General features: G+C 38.4%; 1 protein-coding gene across 4 annotated transcripts in view; it reads left to right on the forward strand.

The window, feature by feature from the left end:
- The window catches only part of MGRN1 (mahogunin ring finger 1), a 137,290-nt gene that overhangs the window by 35,339 nt on the left and 85,616 nt on the right, over positions 1-16,335 (forward strand). For all 4 annotated transcript variants that reach the window (XM_007498744.3, XM_007498745.3, XM_007498746.3 and 1 more), the window contains exons 2-4: positions 3,864-3,982; positions 13,659-13,747; positions 15,398-15,544. In XM_007498744.3, coding sequence (XP_007498806.1) covers positions 3,864-3,982; positions 13,659-13,747; positions 15,398-15,544 — 355 coding nt within the window. The remainder of the gene's footprint in view (positions 1-3,863; positions 3,983-13,658; positions 13,748-15,397; positions 15,545-16,335) is intronic.

The following is a 16,335-nucleotide window of genomic DNA, read 5'->3' on the forward strand; positions in this document are numbered from 1 at the left end:
GCATGTTAGTTTCATTGTCTATAATAAAATAATCATTGTCATACTGAAGGATGTTGACCTGAATATGTATGTAGCATATAGAACTATTTACTACAAGAAGAGGTACAAATTATGGGGAATATGGAATTATATTTATATGATGGTAATCTAAATAGAGTCCTTCCAAGCCTAATCAGGTGAGAGGAATGAGGCAGAGTGCTAGCAGTTTAGTTGACTGCTAAGTTTTATTTTATTTATAAGTAAAATTAAAATCTCTCAACAGAAATAATAAACATTCATCCTTCAATATAGGTATTCCAATTAAAGCCCACCCGTGCTGTCTAATTTTTGTCTGTCTTTCTAGAAATCCTCCATAGGGGTGTCTTATCTGTGAATGAATGAATGAATGAATGAATGAATGAATGAATGAATGAATGAATGAATGAAAAAGCATTTAAAGCTATTATGTCAAACTCTATGTTAAGTGCTAGGGATACAAATACAAATGTAAGAATAATACCTGCCCTCAGCCTGTATTCTCATGAAGAAAACAGTACATAAAGGGGAGTGGTAGCCATGAAGGAATATTTTGTTTTGGAAAGTGTATGGGGTGCTCAGGGAGGAGTAGTATCTCTGGTATGGAGGGCTTGCCGTGCCCTCCTAGGGTAGCTCTCCAGCCTCTGACCCTCACCTGACACCCAGCTCTCACTTGTGGCTCCCAGTAGCTGCTAGCATGTGGCAGCGGCCACACGGCTTCAACAGGCCAGCCAAATCTTGTGAGGGTAGCCATCGGGTCATCGACCTCTGGTGAACCAGGGCTTTGTTCACCCAGCATGTGAAGACTGCTTTGGCAGAACAGATGGAAGAAACCAATAAGAAGGTTCAAGGGAACCAATAAGAAGGTTCAAGGGCTGAGAGGGCAACGCAGCAAAGCACTGTGGAGTGCTTAGGGCGTGTTGGAGCACAAAGGACAACAGGGCCATCCAATGCAGCTGAGGAAGTCTCCAGGTGTAACGACTTTTCGTGCCACTGGACCCAGGCTTCCAACGCCGAGAGAGAGGGACTGTCTCTGCGCATCGACTTTTCCACTTAAATCTCCCTCACGCACAGGTGTTTTTGTGCACGCTCATCTACATCATAGATGAAAGCGCACAAAGACAATCGTCATCCTTGGTTACCGAGAGACTACTACTAAGCTGCCAAAAGGATCTTTCAAGGACTTAAAAGAATTGAACATATGTTAAGTGAATGTTAACCTAAAAATCAGCTTAGCTTACATCAAAATTTTTATGACATCATACAGGGTAGTCACAAAAAATCACCCATTCCTCAACAAGCATTGTAGTTCAACAAGGTGTACATAGTTTATAAGGATCATAATAACCCCATTGGGGCATTTGAAGGCATTGACTCATTTCATACAATTACAGAATCTCAGGGTTTTACAGGTATCTCAGATCCATACCTGAGTAAGAATCACCACTGACAGATAGTTGCCTAGTCTTTGCTAAAAGACCTCTAGTGAGGGAGAATATAACCCTTTCTAAGACAGTTTATTCAGTTTTTGAATATCTATAATTGTTAGGACATTTTTTACTTCTATCTAGTCTCAATCTCAGCTTCTTTCTTCTGACACTAGTTTTTCCTCTGGGACCAGGCAGAACAAACCTCTTTTTTTTTTAGTATTTAATTTATTGATATTAAAAAAATTTAAAATTTAACAAACACCAAATAAAATGAGCACTTTCACAAAAAAAGTAGAACAGAAGAAAATCAGAAATTGCAAACATCTATTTCATGGTTTGCCTTTCCTTTTAAGTATAAATAAAATTCAACATCTAGCTTTCAAAGCTATCCTACTTTTCTTTGTTTCCTTCCGACTTTCCTTCTGTTCTCTTCTGGATACCTTTTTTCTTTTCTCCTTTTTTTTTGCAACCCTATTACTAGCCTTCCTCTTCCTCACCTATCCTCCCCATTGAGGGGGGGAGGGAGAAAAATTTTTTTTAAATAACTACAATCAAGCAAAACAAATTCCTGTATTGTTTGTTTCTAATAATGTATATCGGGAACTAGGTAGCTATCTAGGTAGGAACAATCATCATTGGTCCTCTGGAATTGTGACTGGTCATATTTTTTGTTTTCTCTGGTAATATTTTATTATATTTCACCCCAAACACATATAGAGACCGTTTTCAACATTTTTTCTGACATTTTGCCATCTGAATTCTCTTCCTTTCCTTCCTTTCCTGTCCCCTTCCAAGATGGCAAGAAATCTGATATAGATTATATATACGCTATCATGCAATGTATATTTCCACATTCATCATTTGGGGAAAGAAGACACATCATAATACAAGAAAAAAACTCATGAAGAAAATAAAATGAAAATGGTATGCTTCAATCTGCATTCAGTCTCTTATCAGTTCCTTCTATGATAGTAACAATCATGATTGCTTAAGCTGATCATATGATATATTCCTGTAGTCATTCGTTATCTGTTTGGGTAAGTTTGGGCCCCAGCTAAAAGCGCCTCTTCCTCATTTTATTTGTCTCATAATTATTTCTGTATTTTCCAATATAAAGTTCCTGTATCTAGTCTTGTGTAATACCCTTTAGGAATGTTTTGGCCCTGTTATAAGCAATCTCCTTCCAGCTCCTGTCTCTATAATATCAGTACTTTCAGTTTGTTTGCATCATTATGCAATGGTAGATTATATTCAGTGGTTTAGAAAGGTTAGGCAGCAGCATTAGTAGTGAACTAAGAAGTTATTTCAATAATAAAGATATAACACATCCTAATAGGGGATATTCCTTCTGTAGTTTCATGAATACCCAAGTAGCTATGTCTATGTTCTTTGACCCTAATTTTCCTGAATTTTAATCATCAGTGTCAGATGTGTATAGGTATAGTGAGATCAGGATTGAGAAAAGACCTTCAGATATGGCAATTAAGATCATTATTAACTTTGGAGAAAGCATTTTAGTTGAGTGATGGTTTTTGGAGCCAAATTACAGATGGTTTAGAGGAACATAAGAGGAGAGAAAGTGGAGGTGCCAAATATATAAAACTTTTTTAAGGTCAGAAAGAGGAGAATTATAAGACTGTAGGATACAGGGACAGTGGGATAGTCTGAGAAAATTTCAAGAGGATAGAGATGTGGGCATTTTTGAAGTAAAGAATATTAGTAGATAGGGAAAAGTCAAAGATTAGAGAGAGGGAAAAATGATGGAAGGAGAATTTGATGGAGAAGATGGGAGGAAATGGGATCTAGGGCATGTGTGAGTTTGGTTTTGGAAAAGAGAAGAGCAATCTATTGGAATTATGTTGTAAATCAGATTAGCTTTCAAAATCTTGTCCAAGGGTTCCTGTGGATCGTTGAATTATTTTTCATGTCCATTGGCTTGTGTGTATCCACAAAGTCAAGAGAGTAGAAGTGAGACAATGATGAGCAAAGTTGTACCTTTCAACAAAATAATATCAGAACTTAGCTGTAGTAGCCAACATGTAGTTTCAGAGGATGGTTTTGAAGTCTACTTGATAAGTTTAGTTTACCAGAAGTCAGCACAAAACTTAGAATGGTTACTGTAAGTCCCTAGATTGAGATGTTTTGCCCTATTCCCTTTCCTACTCATGAAAGAAATACATAAAGTGGGAGGTTGTCAGAAAGTGAAGTAACAAAGCTAAAATTAACACAGACAAATCTGAAGAAGAGGTTGGGCATCCTCTACATTTTCCCAGAGTAAGACCGTGAAGAAAACTGGTTGTGGATCCCAGCTTCTGCTTACAGAATAACCTCCTTTAGGGGTGGGCTGCTCATTTCATCCAATGCACTCCTTTCACTGATGACCTGCATGATCTGAAATTGTGTTTTTGTCTTTTTTAGGAAACTACTTTGCCACACACTTTTTCATGGGAGGTGAGAAATTCGACACACCCCACCCTGAGGGTTACCTCTTTGGAGAAAACATGGATCTGAACTTCTTGGGCAACAGACCAGTGCAGGCAAGTTCTTGACCTTGGACCCTCAGGCCTATACCTTTGTAAAAATTAACTTATATCTCTAATAATATAACTATTATATTTTATGAGGTTTATTAAGGATCATTAGAAATCAAGGAACAAAGAGGATACAAAGAAAAAACCACGTGCCAATGGCTGATTAGCCCGTTTAAATCCCGACTCTTAGTTTACCACTATACTTGCTACATCATTGCAAAGGAAGGAAGAGAGCATGGGAGGCATTACTGCCAGTTAAATACCAATAACGTGATCTCGCCAATGTGGAGACTTAGGAAAGATTATAGGGAATTCTGGGAAATACCAAGGACTTCTGGGGATTGAAATCTAGGGTTCAGAATCTCCATTTACACACCTTGTGTGTAGCAGGGTCCAGAAGATTTTATATGCATGTGGACTAGAATTGTTAGAGGTGTGGCTTGACTTACTTCATGGTATGAGATGAGGTTGCTAGGACCTCTGTTGCTATGGTTTATCAAGTTCCATCAGTTTCTTGATCCAAATATCATGATTAACCACTGAAATTGAGGTAAATTGATATCTGCCTGCTTCCAGGCTAACCATGGCATCCCCCTATTTAATAAACTCCAGCAACTCAGATCACATCAGCATGACATGTAAAATTCTTTTTGGCATTCACAGCCCACCTACCTTTCCAGGCTTCTTACATTCTTACATCCTGTTAACATATTCTTCAGTCTAGGAACACTGGCCTTAGACAAAGCATTCCACTTCTCAGCTATGGGCATTTTCTCTAGCTCTCCCCCATGCCTGGAATGCTCTCCTTCCTCATCTCTACCTTCTGGCTTCCTTCAAGTCCCAACTAAAATCCTACCTTATATAGGAAGTCTTTCTTGATTCCTCTTCTTTTAAACCTCTTTTAGAATGAATAATAAGTATTAGTTCAAAGGCAGAAGAGTCACAAGAGAGAGGCAATTGGAGTCAAGTGACTTGCTCAAGTTCACACAGCCAGGAAGTGTCTGAAGCCAGATTTGAGGGCAGGACCTCCTATTTCTAGCCGTAGCTCTCTAGTGCCTTCCTTATGTTGATTACTTCCTTTTTATTCTGTATATAGCTTGTTTGTACTTATTTGTTTGTTTATCTTTCCCATTAGATTGAATTCTTTAAAAAGCAGGGACTATCTTTTTGCTTTTTTTATCTCCTGTGCCTGACATATAGTAGGTGCTTAATAAATATTTTTTGACTGACTGACTGCAGTAAACTACTATATCAGAAAGAATGGGATAGGTGTGAAAGACTGAAGGATTGGCTGCAAAAATGATGTTCTTCTCTCTAGCCCCAACCAATGCTTATTAGTTTATTTCAGTTAAGAAGTTGGGTGGATTTTCCACTTGTCTGTCAAACTGATTTTCCAAAAATGCAAGTCTGACAGTATTCTCTCCCCTTCTCCCCTCCTTCCCCCATTTCAGTAAACTCCACTGGATCCCTCTTGCCACCAGGATCAAATATAAAATCCCATTTGGGGCTTTTAAAACCCCGTTTTACCTTTCCAGTTTTCTTAAGCCTTACTTCCATCCATCCTTGAACTCTGTAATTCAGTGACATTGGCTTCCTTTCTGTTCCTAGAACATAACTTTCATTTCTTGACTCCCAAGTATTGTTGCTGACTGTATCCCTTCCCCCACCCCACATCTGTACCACTCTCTTTACTCATTTCTACTTCCTGACTTCCCTAGCTTCATTCAGATCTCAGCTCAAGATTCATTACTTGTTAAGAATCAAGTCCTCTTGAATCTGAGGATCTTTTGTCTGAGACTACCTCTAATTTATCCTGTTTGTATGTTTTCTCCTCCCTTAAAATGTGAACTTGTCAGAATGCAAACCAAATTTGAGATTTTTCACTTTAATTCATTTGGGCTTTTGGTTTTATAATATTATTTTCTTTTTTTTTTTAAACCCTTACCTTCCGTCTTGGAGTCAATACCGTGTATTGGCTCCAAGGCAGAAGAGTGGTAAGGGCTAGGCAATGGGGGTCAAGTGACTTGCCCAGGGTCACACAGCTGGGAAGTGGCTGAGGCCAGATTTGAACCTAGGACCTCTCATCTCTAGATGGGTCTCATCTGGCTCTCAATCCACTGAGCTACCCAGCTGCCCCTATAATATTATTCTCTTACAAAAATGTAAAACATGGAAATATGTTTTGCATGAGAATACATGTATAACCCAGATTGAATTGATTGCCAGCTCCAGGAGCGGGGAGGATAGGGAGGGAGACAGACAATTTGGATCATATAACTTTGGAAAACTTCGAAGAAATTTGATATTACATATAATTGGTAAAATAAAATGTCTTTATAATTAAAAAAGTGAGCTCCTTAAGTTCAAGGACTGTTTTTTGTCTTTTTTATATACCTAGTACTTATTAGTACATAGTAGGTCCTTAACAAATGCTAGTTAACAGACTGACTAATCTTTGCTGCTAAAAGAATTTGAATATAGGACAGAACTTTCACTGGGATCATTCCTATTTTCAGAGCCTTTTCCTTCTCCAAGACTCTAATAGTAACTTACTTTATTCTACTAAAAATGTTCTCTTGATTCTCTCCCATGATCACCAACATTTGACTTTTCCTGGAACAAATTATAGTTGCTGTTGCATCTGTCTTCTACCTTCGATGATCAAGCTTCTGGAACAGATAATTTTTGCCTACTGTCTAAATTTCTTTCTTTTTTTTTTTATTTTAATATATTTTATTTGATCATTTCCAAGCATTATTCGTTAAAGACATAGATCATTTTCTTTTCCTCCCCCCCACCCCCCATAGCCGACGCGTAAGTCCACTGGGCATTAGATGTTTTCTTGATTTGAACCCATTGCTTTGTTGATAGTATTTGCATTAGAGTGTTCATTTAAAGTCTATCCTCTGTCATGTCCCCTCAACCTCTGTATTCAGGCAGTTGCTTTTTCTCGGTGTTTCCACTCCCATAGTTTATCCTTTGCTTATGAATGGTGTTTTTTTTTTTTCTCCTGGATCCCTGAAAGTTGTTCAGGGACATTACACCGCCCCTAATGGAGAAGTCCATTACGTTCGATTATACCACAGTGTATTAGTCTCTGTGTACAATGTTCTCCTGGTTCTGCTCCTCTCGCTCTGCATCACTTCCTGGAGGTTGTTCCAGTCTCCATGGAACTTCTCCACTTTATTATTCCTTTGAGCACAATAGTATTCCATCACCAACATATACCACAGTTTGTTCAGCCATTCCCCAATTGATGGGCATCCCCTCGTTTTCCAGTTTTGGGCCACCACAAAGAGCGCAGCTATGAATATTTTTGTACAAGTCTTTGTGTCCATTATCTCTTTGGGATACAGACCCAGCAGTGCTATGGCTGGGTCAAAGGGTAGATATTCTTTTGTCGCCCTTTGGGCATAGTTCCAAATTGCCCTCCAGAATGGTTGGATCAGTTCACAACTCCACCAGCAATGAATTAATGTCCCTACTTTGCCACATCCCCTCCAGCATTCATTACTTTCCTCTGCTGTTATGTTAGCCAATCTGCTAGGTGTGAGGTGATACCTCAGAGTTGTTTTGATTTGCATCTCTCTGATTATAAGAGATGTGGAACACTTCTTCATGTGCTTGTTAATAGTTTTGATTTCTTTATCTGAGAACTGCTTATCCATTTCCCTTGCCCATTTATCAATTGGAGAATGGCTTGATTTTTTGTACAATTGATTTAGCTCATTATAAATATGAGTAATTAAACCTTTGTCAGAGGTTTCTATGAAGATTTTTTCCCAATTTGTTGTTTCCCTTCTGATTTTAGTTATATTGGTTTTGTTTGTACAAAAGCTTTTTAGTTTGATGTAGTCAAAATTATTTATTTTACATTTTGTGATTCTTTCTATATCTTGCTTGGTTTTAAAGCCTTTCCCCTCCCAAAGGTCTGACATGTATACTATTCTGTGTTTACCCAATTTACTTATGGTTTCCTTCTTTATGTTTAAGTCACTCACCCATTTTGAATTTATCTTGGTGTAGGGTGTGAGGTGTTGATCTATTCCTAGTCTCTCCCACACTGTCTTCCAATTTTCCCAGCAGTTTTTATCGAATAGTGGATTTTTGTCCCAAAAGCTGGGATCTTTGGGTTTATCGTATACTGTCTTGCTGAGGTCGTTTTCCCCCAGTCTATTCCACTGATCTTCCTTTCTGTTTCTTAGCCAGTACCAAATTGTTTTGATGACTGCTGCTTTGTAATATAGTTTGAGGTCTGGGACTGCAAGGCCCCCATCATATGTGTTTTTTTTCATTATTTCCCTGGATATCCTTGATCTTTTGTTCTTCCAAATGAACTTTGTTATGGTTTTTTCTAAATCAGTGAAGAAGTATTTTGGTAGTTCAATGGGTATGGCACTAAATAGATAAATAAGTTTGGGTAGGATGGTCATTTTTATTATATTGGCTCGTCCTATCCATGAGCAGTTAATGTTTTTCCATTTGTTCAAGTCTAGTTTTAGTTGTGTGGCGAGTGTTTTGTAGTTGTGTTCATATAGTTCCTGTGTTTGTCTTGGGAGATAGATTCCTAGGTATTTTATTTTGTCTAAGGTGATTTTGAATGGGATTTCTCTTTCTAGTTCTTGCTGCTGAGCTGTGTTGGAGATATATAGAAAAGCTGATGATTTATGTGGGTTTATTTTGTATCCTGCAACTTTGCTAAAGTTGTTGATTATTTCAATTAGCTTTTTGGTTGAATCTCTAGGATTCTTTAAGTAGACCATCATGTCATCCGCAAAGAGTGATAACTTGGTCTCCTCCTTGCCTATTCTGATGCCTTCAATTTCTTTATCTTCTCTAATTGCTACTGCTAGTGTTTCTAGTACAATGTCAAATAGTAGAGGTGATAATGGGCATCCTTGTTTCACTCCTGATCTTATTGGGAATGCATCTAGTTTATCCCCATTGCAGATGATATTAGCTGTTGGTTTTAGATATATACTGTTTATTATTTTTAGGAATGACCCTTCTATTCCTATGCTTTCTAGTGTTTTTAATAGGAATGGGTGTTGTATTTTATCAAAGGCTTTTTCTGCATCTATTGAGATAATCATGTGGTTCTTGCTAGTTTGCTTGTTGATGTGGTCAATTATGTGGATGGTTTTCCTAATGTTGAACCAGCCCTGCATCCCTGGTATGAATCCTACTTGATCATGGTGAATGATCCTTCTGATCACTTGCTGGAGTCTTTTTGCTAGTATCCTATTTAAAATTTTTGCATCTATATTCATTAGGGAGATTGGTCTATAGTTTTCTTTCTCTGTTTTTGACCTGCCTGGTTTTGGAATCAGTACCATGTTTGTGTCGTAAAAGGAGTTTGGTAGAACTCCCTCTTTGCTTATTATGTCAAATAGTTTGTATAGTATTGGGGTTAATTGTTCTCTGAATGTTTGATAGAATTCACAGGTGAATCCATCAGGCCCTGGGGATTTTTTCTTAGGAAGTTCTTTGATGGCTTGATGGATTTCAATTTCTGATATGGGATTATTTAAGAATTCTATTTCCTCTTCTGTTAGTCTAGGCAGTTTGTATTTTTGTATATATTCATCCATTTCTCCTAAATTGGTGTATTTATTGCCATATAATTGGGCAAAGTAATTTCTAATGATTGCCTTAATTTCCTCCTCATTGGAGGTGCTGTCCCCCTTTTCATCTTTAATGCTGTGAATTTGCTTTTCTTCCTTCCTTTTTTTAATTAGATTGACCAGTACTTTGTCTATTTTGTTTGTTTTTTCAAAGTACCAGCTTCTTGTCTTATTTATTAAATCAATAGTTCTATCACTTTCGATTTTATTAATTTCTCCCTTAATTTTTAGGATTTCTAATTTGGTTTTCTGCTGGGGGTTTTTAATTTGATCGCTTTCGAGTTTTTTCAATTGCATTTCCAATTGATTGATCTCTGCTCTCCCTTGTTTGTTAATATGAGCTTTCAGGGATATGAATTTGCCTCTGATTACTGCTTTGGCTGCATCCCAAAAGGTTTGAAAGGATGTTTCGCCATTGTCATTTTCCTTGATGAAATTATTAATTGTTTCTATGATTTCTTCTTTAGCTAAACGGTTTTGGAGTATCATATTGTTTAATTTCCAATTGGTTTTAGATTTGGTTTTCCATGTACCATTACTAATCATTATTTTTATTGCCTTGTGATCTGAGAAGGCTGCATTCATTATTTCTGCTTTTTTGCATTTGTGTGCTATGTTTCTGTGACCTAATGTATGGTCAATTTTTGTGAATGTGCCATGTGGTGCTGAGAAGAAGGTGTATTCCTTTTTATCCCTATTTATTTTTCTCCATATGTCTATTAATTCTAATTTTTCTAAGATTTCATTCACTTCTTTTACCTCTTTCTTATTTATTTTTTGATTTGATTTATCTAAATTTGATAATGGTTGGTTTAAGTCTCCCACTAGTATGGTTTTATTGTCTATTTCTTCCTTCAATTCTCCTAGTTTCTCCATTAGAAATTTGGGTGCTATATTATTTGGTGCATACATGTTGATTAATGATATTTCCTCATTGTCTAGAGTCCCTTTTAACAAAATATAATTACCTTCCCTATTCCTTTTGATCAGGTCTATTTTTGCATTGGCTTTATCAGATATCATGATTACCACTCCTGCCTTCTTTCTATCAGTTGAGGCCCAGAAGGTCTTACTCCATCCTTTAATTCTGACCTTGTGGGTGTCAACCCGCCTCATGTGTGTTTCTTGAAGACAACATATGGTAGGGTTTTGGATTCTAATCCATTCAGCTATTCGTCTACGTTTTATGGGTGAGTTCATCCCATTCACGTTCAAAGTTATGATTGTCATTTGTGGACTCCCTGGCATTTTGATTGCCTTCCCTAATTCTAACCTTTTCTTCTTCGGCTCTACCTTTTAGTCCAGTGATTTACTTTGAATCAGTCCCCCTTGTCCCCTCCCTTGATGTTTCCCTTTTTAGTCCCTCCCTTTTTGTTCCCTCCCCCTCCCCCCTCTCTTTCCCTCCCTTTTTGTTCTCCCTCTCCCCCTCCCCCCCTTGGTTTTCCCTTCTCCTTACCCTTGTTGGGTAAGATAGAATTCAAGATCCCAATGGATCTGGATGTTTTTCCCTCTCAGAGTTGATTTCCCTGAGATTGAGGTTTAAGTAACCCCCCCCCCCCTCTCTTCCTCTCCTTCTTATAGGAGTTTTCTTCCCCTCCCCTTCCCCTGTGAATCTTTGTGTGAGAACCATTATTCTATTTGGTCTTTCTTTACCCCCTATTTATACATTACATTTCCCCCACATATTAGTATACATAGGTTGATATAAATGTAGTCCTTATAGAAGAGAGTTTGAGTAAAAGAAGATAACATTTTTCCCCTTTCCTTAATATTTACCTTTTCAGGTATTCCTTGCTCTTTGATTTTCGGTATCAAACTTTCCACAGAGCTCTGGTCTTTTCTTTGCAAAAAGTTGGAAGTCTTCTATTTTGTTGAATGCCCATACTCTCCCTTGGAAGTATATAGTCAGTTTTGCTGGGTAGCTGATTCTTGGTTGGAGACCCAGCTCTCTTGCCTTTCTGAAGATCATGTTCCATGCCTTACGATCATTCAGCGTAGAACTTGCAAGGTCTTGTGTGATCCTGATTGGCATTCCTTTATATCTAAATTGTCTTTTTCTGGCTTCCTGTAGGATTTTTTCTTTTGTTTGATAGCTTTGGAATTTGGCAATTACATTCCTGGGAGTTGTCTTTTGGGGGTTTAGTGTAGAAGGTGTTCTGTGAGCTCTGTCAGTGGATGTATTGCCCCCTTGTTCTAGAATCTCTGGGCAATTTTCTTTGATTATATCTTGTATCACCATGTCCAGTTTGGTGTTTATTTCTGGCTTTTCTGGGAGTCCAATTATTCTTAAATTTTCTCTTCTCCCCCTGTTTTCCAGATCTATCACCTTGTCGGTGAGATATTTTATGTTCTCTTCTAATTTCTTGGTGTTTTGGCTTTGCTTTATTAGTTCTTGCTTTAAAGCCTGGTTTTCTTTTACAGTTTGGTCAAACTGGTTTTGTAGATGCGTGAATTTCTTTTGCATCATTCCCCACTTTTCCTCCCAGAGGGCTTCCATCTTTTTGGTCCTTTCTGATTCAAATTCTTCATGGGTTTGTGGAGAGTTTCTATTTCCTTTGGAAGATTTTGGAGAATTTTCTTGTATATCTTCTTCTATCTGCTCTGTATTTTGTATTTTGGCTCCATAGAATGTGTCCAGAGTCGCCCCTTTCTTCTTATTTTTCTTGGTATTTTGGGGCTTCTGTGCTTCTGTGGAATTTGTCATCTCTGAACGTGGAGGATTGGCTTTTCTTGTCTTTGTCTGGTGATCAGTGGCTTTAGTCCTGGGCAGATGTTGGTTCTATGAGCGTTCCCTGGGTTAAACTGAATATGCCTCACTGGAACTGGAATGGAAGGGTCGGACCACGAGGCCACACTCTCCCCCTGGCTCGATTTCCGGAAGTTGCCTTCAGAATCCCTGGCCGTGAGGCTGTTTCGTTGGCCTGCGGGGGGATGGGCTGCCGCTTCCCCAAGCTCCGAGAGCACAGACTTTCACTGAGACTTGGATAGCAGGATCCAGCCTGTGAGGCTGTCTTGCCCGCCCTGAGGGTTGCTGTTGTTTTGACCAGCTCTCTGCAGCGGAGGCCCCAGGCAGTAACTTTCACCCGGACCGACCAGCTCTTTGCAGCGGAGGCCCCAGGCAGTAACTTTCACCCGGACTGGGACTTGGGTAGAAGACCCTGAGGGTTGTTGTTCCTCAGACCCTGCTCTCTGAGCCCGGCGCGGCTGCCGCTTCCGGGAGCCTTGGACTCTGCGCTCCTACCCCTGAGGTCCGAGGGATCTCGGGTTCTGGCTTTTAAGGGGAGCTGTACCTTTTGAACCGGGTCCAGGTCCAGGAGGAGGGTTCCCAGGGTCTGTGCTGTTGATCGTTTTGAATTTCGGCGCCTTAGGAGCTTCTAGTTTGAGATCGGTCGGGAAGGGTTTTCCGGAGATCTGAACTTCAGCTTTCTCTAAGCCGCCATCTTACCCGGAAGTCTACTGTCTAAATTTCTTAGCCTAGATTATTCTGTAGATGGGGTTTGAATATGTTGGAAGGGAGTTCCTACTGTTTCTTCAGAAGAGTGAAGATAGCCTTTTGAGAACAGGGAATTAAATAATGAAAACAAAGACTCACCGCCTTCCAGGGCTTCAGGAATTATGTAATTTAAAATAATGTTATAATAATAATATAATAAATAATAAAGTGCTAAGGGATCTTATTTTTAAGGATTTAGTATGGAAATAGGATTTGATAATCTTTAAATTCTAAGCCTTACTTAACTATTCTGTCTTTCTTTTTCCTTCAGTTTTTCATCTATAAAATAGATTGTACCTTCACCCTCAGAACCCTTGTTAGAATTTTATATTAATGGCCAAATGGAAAGCACAAAATACTAAATTGTTATATTAATGTGTTATATATACTGTGATTCCTTCCCAGCTACTCTATGATCCAGTTGATTGTATCTAGATTTGGCCTAGATTGTAGCTAGATGTGACTGTTGAGACCTGTACCCTTGAGTTTGAAGATAGTCTGGCATAGCATTTTGTAGTATCTGTAGATAACCAACTTCAAAATGGTTTTGATTTTTGTCTTCTAGTTTCCCTATGTCACGCCTGCTCCCCATGAACCTGTGAAGACCCTGCGAAGCTTGGTGAATATTCGTAAAGACTCTCTACGACTTGTTAGGTAATTTTTTTTGGAGTATTTCCCCCCTTGAATTCAAGACAATGGTGAGAAAGACAATTGAAACTAGTATTCATGAGGCTGTAGGGTGTAGTCTATGGCAAATTGATCAAATTCTTTACTAAATGGAAAGAGACTCACTATTCTAAATGAAAAGAGAGTCTGAGGGTCTAGAGGGACCATAAACAATTTCTTGGATGATTCAATTATGACTTTTTTTGTTTTTGTTAAGAAGGCAGAATGCTCTGACTATGGCCTATGGCTTGTCTTTCCTGTGGGATGAACAGAAAGAAAGCATTGAGCTAGATGCAAGTCCTAATGTTTCTTATTGTTTAAGGGAGCAGTGTTCTAGTCTCAATTGTTAAACTCTGAAACTGGTTGTTGAAGACTCCTGGTGTGTAGAGGCTTTCCCATACTGAGAAGGACCCACTTTTGTCTCTTGAGAGAAAGGAAGGTGGGAAGGCAGGGCCTTGTTTTAGAAGGAAAAAAGGAATAGCAGTTCCATTGAAAAAGAAGGTAGTGCATCAAAGTTATCAAGTCCAGCAAGAGCTCAAAGATATGGTTGTTTTGTAAAGCGGAAAAAAAAAAATACTCCCTTTCATTCTTTTGTAAATAATAGCACTGCTAGTCTATGAGGACATCCCATAACTTTCACCTCAAGATATTTTTGGAGCCCTGTGTGGCTGAACCAAGATAACCACAAGAATCCTGTATCCCTGTGAGTTCAGATGTGACTTTAGCTACTTTATAGCCTTGATTGAAATCCACTAAGGGTTATCAGAACCTCCTATAACCCATCTGGTCTTGCAGTAGAACTTCTTTCAGAGCTCTGGATGTATATTTGTTTCCCCTAGTCTAGGGCTCATGCCAGTTTGCATTCTCAGAATAGTCTTCAGAAAGACATAGCCATCTCCAGTTTTATGGGGACAAACTAGAGCCACCCCTTGGCTGCTGTAGTGGTGAGTGAGTCAGTCAGTAAGCATCAGCCATAAAACTTACTGACTGACCTATTCATCACTAGTTAGAACAGTGGCCCTCTTTCCTACTCTGTGCCAAGCTGTTGTGCTAAGCTCTGGAAATATCAATTAAGACAAAAGATAGTCCTTGCCCTCAAGGAATTCACAATATAATGGTTAATGAATGCCAAACTTAAGTTTTCCTAGGTTGGATGGTTTCTTTAAGCAGATGACAATAATCTGACTCCAATGTATCCCTCACTAATTTAGGCATAGATGTCTTTCAGGATGTAACACATTTCAAGAATGACACAGCAGAGTTTACCTTAAAGTAATGCCTCTAGGGAAAAAAAGACCTATTAAGAAACAGGATGCCTAAATATCATGCAGGATGATGTACTTTTTCATATGACCATATTTCAAGAATTGAGGGAAAAGGAGTAAGTTAATGGAAAGTGGACATTTCATCTTAAGTTTATCAGTGATAACAACCAGCTAGGACTTGCAGATCTTTTTGGAGGAAATAAGTAGTTTGACTGTGAAGCAGGATAATAACTGTAAGGTGAAGTTTTGGTTTTCTTTCTCTTTCCTGGTATCCTGATAACTTGATAAATATAGCGCCATCAGATTTTCTTGTAAGGAGTAGGATCTGATTTTTGAATGACTTGACTTTTCCATTACTTTTCTCTTTTGCTAGGTACAAAGATGATACTGACAGCCCAACAGAAGAGAATGAGAAGCCAAGGGTCACATATAGCCTGGAGTTCACGTTTGATGCCGATGCTCGAGTTGCTATCACAATATACTGCCAAGCAATGGAGGAGTTCATGAATGGGATGGCAGTGTGAGTCTCCCCTGGAATCATATTTGTGTTCAGGGACTGGAAGTTCTATTGGCCTTAGTGTTCTTGCTAGTCCTCCTAGGCCTGAATACTAGAATACAAAACTAGGGTAATGTCTCATAATAGCTGCTAGATGTCAAAGTTAGACTCACTTGAAAGAAACTTGGTCAGAGATAGATTCCTTTCCCACTAAGAACCAATTTGGGAAACCAAATTAAAATCAGAACATTATTTGATGAATATAGAACCAATGCAAAGAAAATTATATAATTACTTAGATTAGCTTTATCAGTGCATCTGATAGTTGATTAGTCACTCTTTGTGTGCCACATAGATCAGAATTTTTATCATTTCATAAATCTAGCTGTAGGATTCTTACTCTTGAACTCTACTGGAAACATGAACAAGTTCATATTCTCTAGCCCTTTTCCTGCTATTTCTTGTGACCTAGACATTTAAATTTCCATCTATGTTAAATTAAGCCAGTCAGCGAAAAGGAATTTATTAAATGCTCATTATATACAAGGCATTGTGCTAAGCACCAAGGCTACAAAGAGAGACAAGAAATAGAACCAAACTTTCAAGGAGCACACATTCTAATAGTGATAGATATTACATGTAAATGAGGAGATTACTTTGCTACCATCTGTGTAGTACATCTCCTGGAATTGGGATATATTCTTTTGTGGTTCAGAGGGGAGAAATAGTAGCTACTTTACGATAGAAATGCAATTGAAATGATGAAGACTATATTTATTCTTTTGAGTTTTTTCATTCTGACTTTAGAATCTCCT

Source organism: Monodelphis domestica, chromosome 7, assembly GCF_027887165.1.
Source record: "Monodelphis domestica isolate mMonDom1 chromosome 7, mMonDom1.pri, whole genome shotgun sequence".
Lineage (NCBI taxonomy): Eukaryota > Metazoa > Chordata > Mammalia > Didelphimorphia > Didelphidae > Monodelphis > Monodelphis domestica.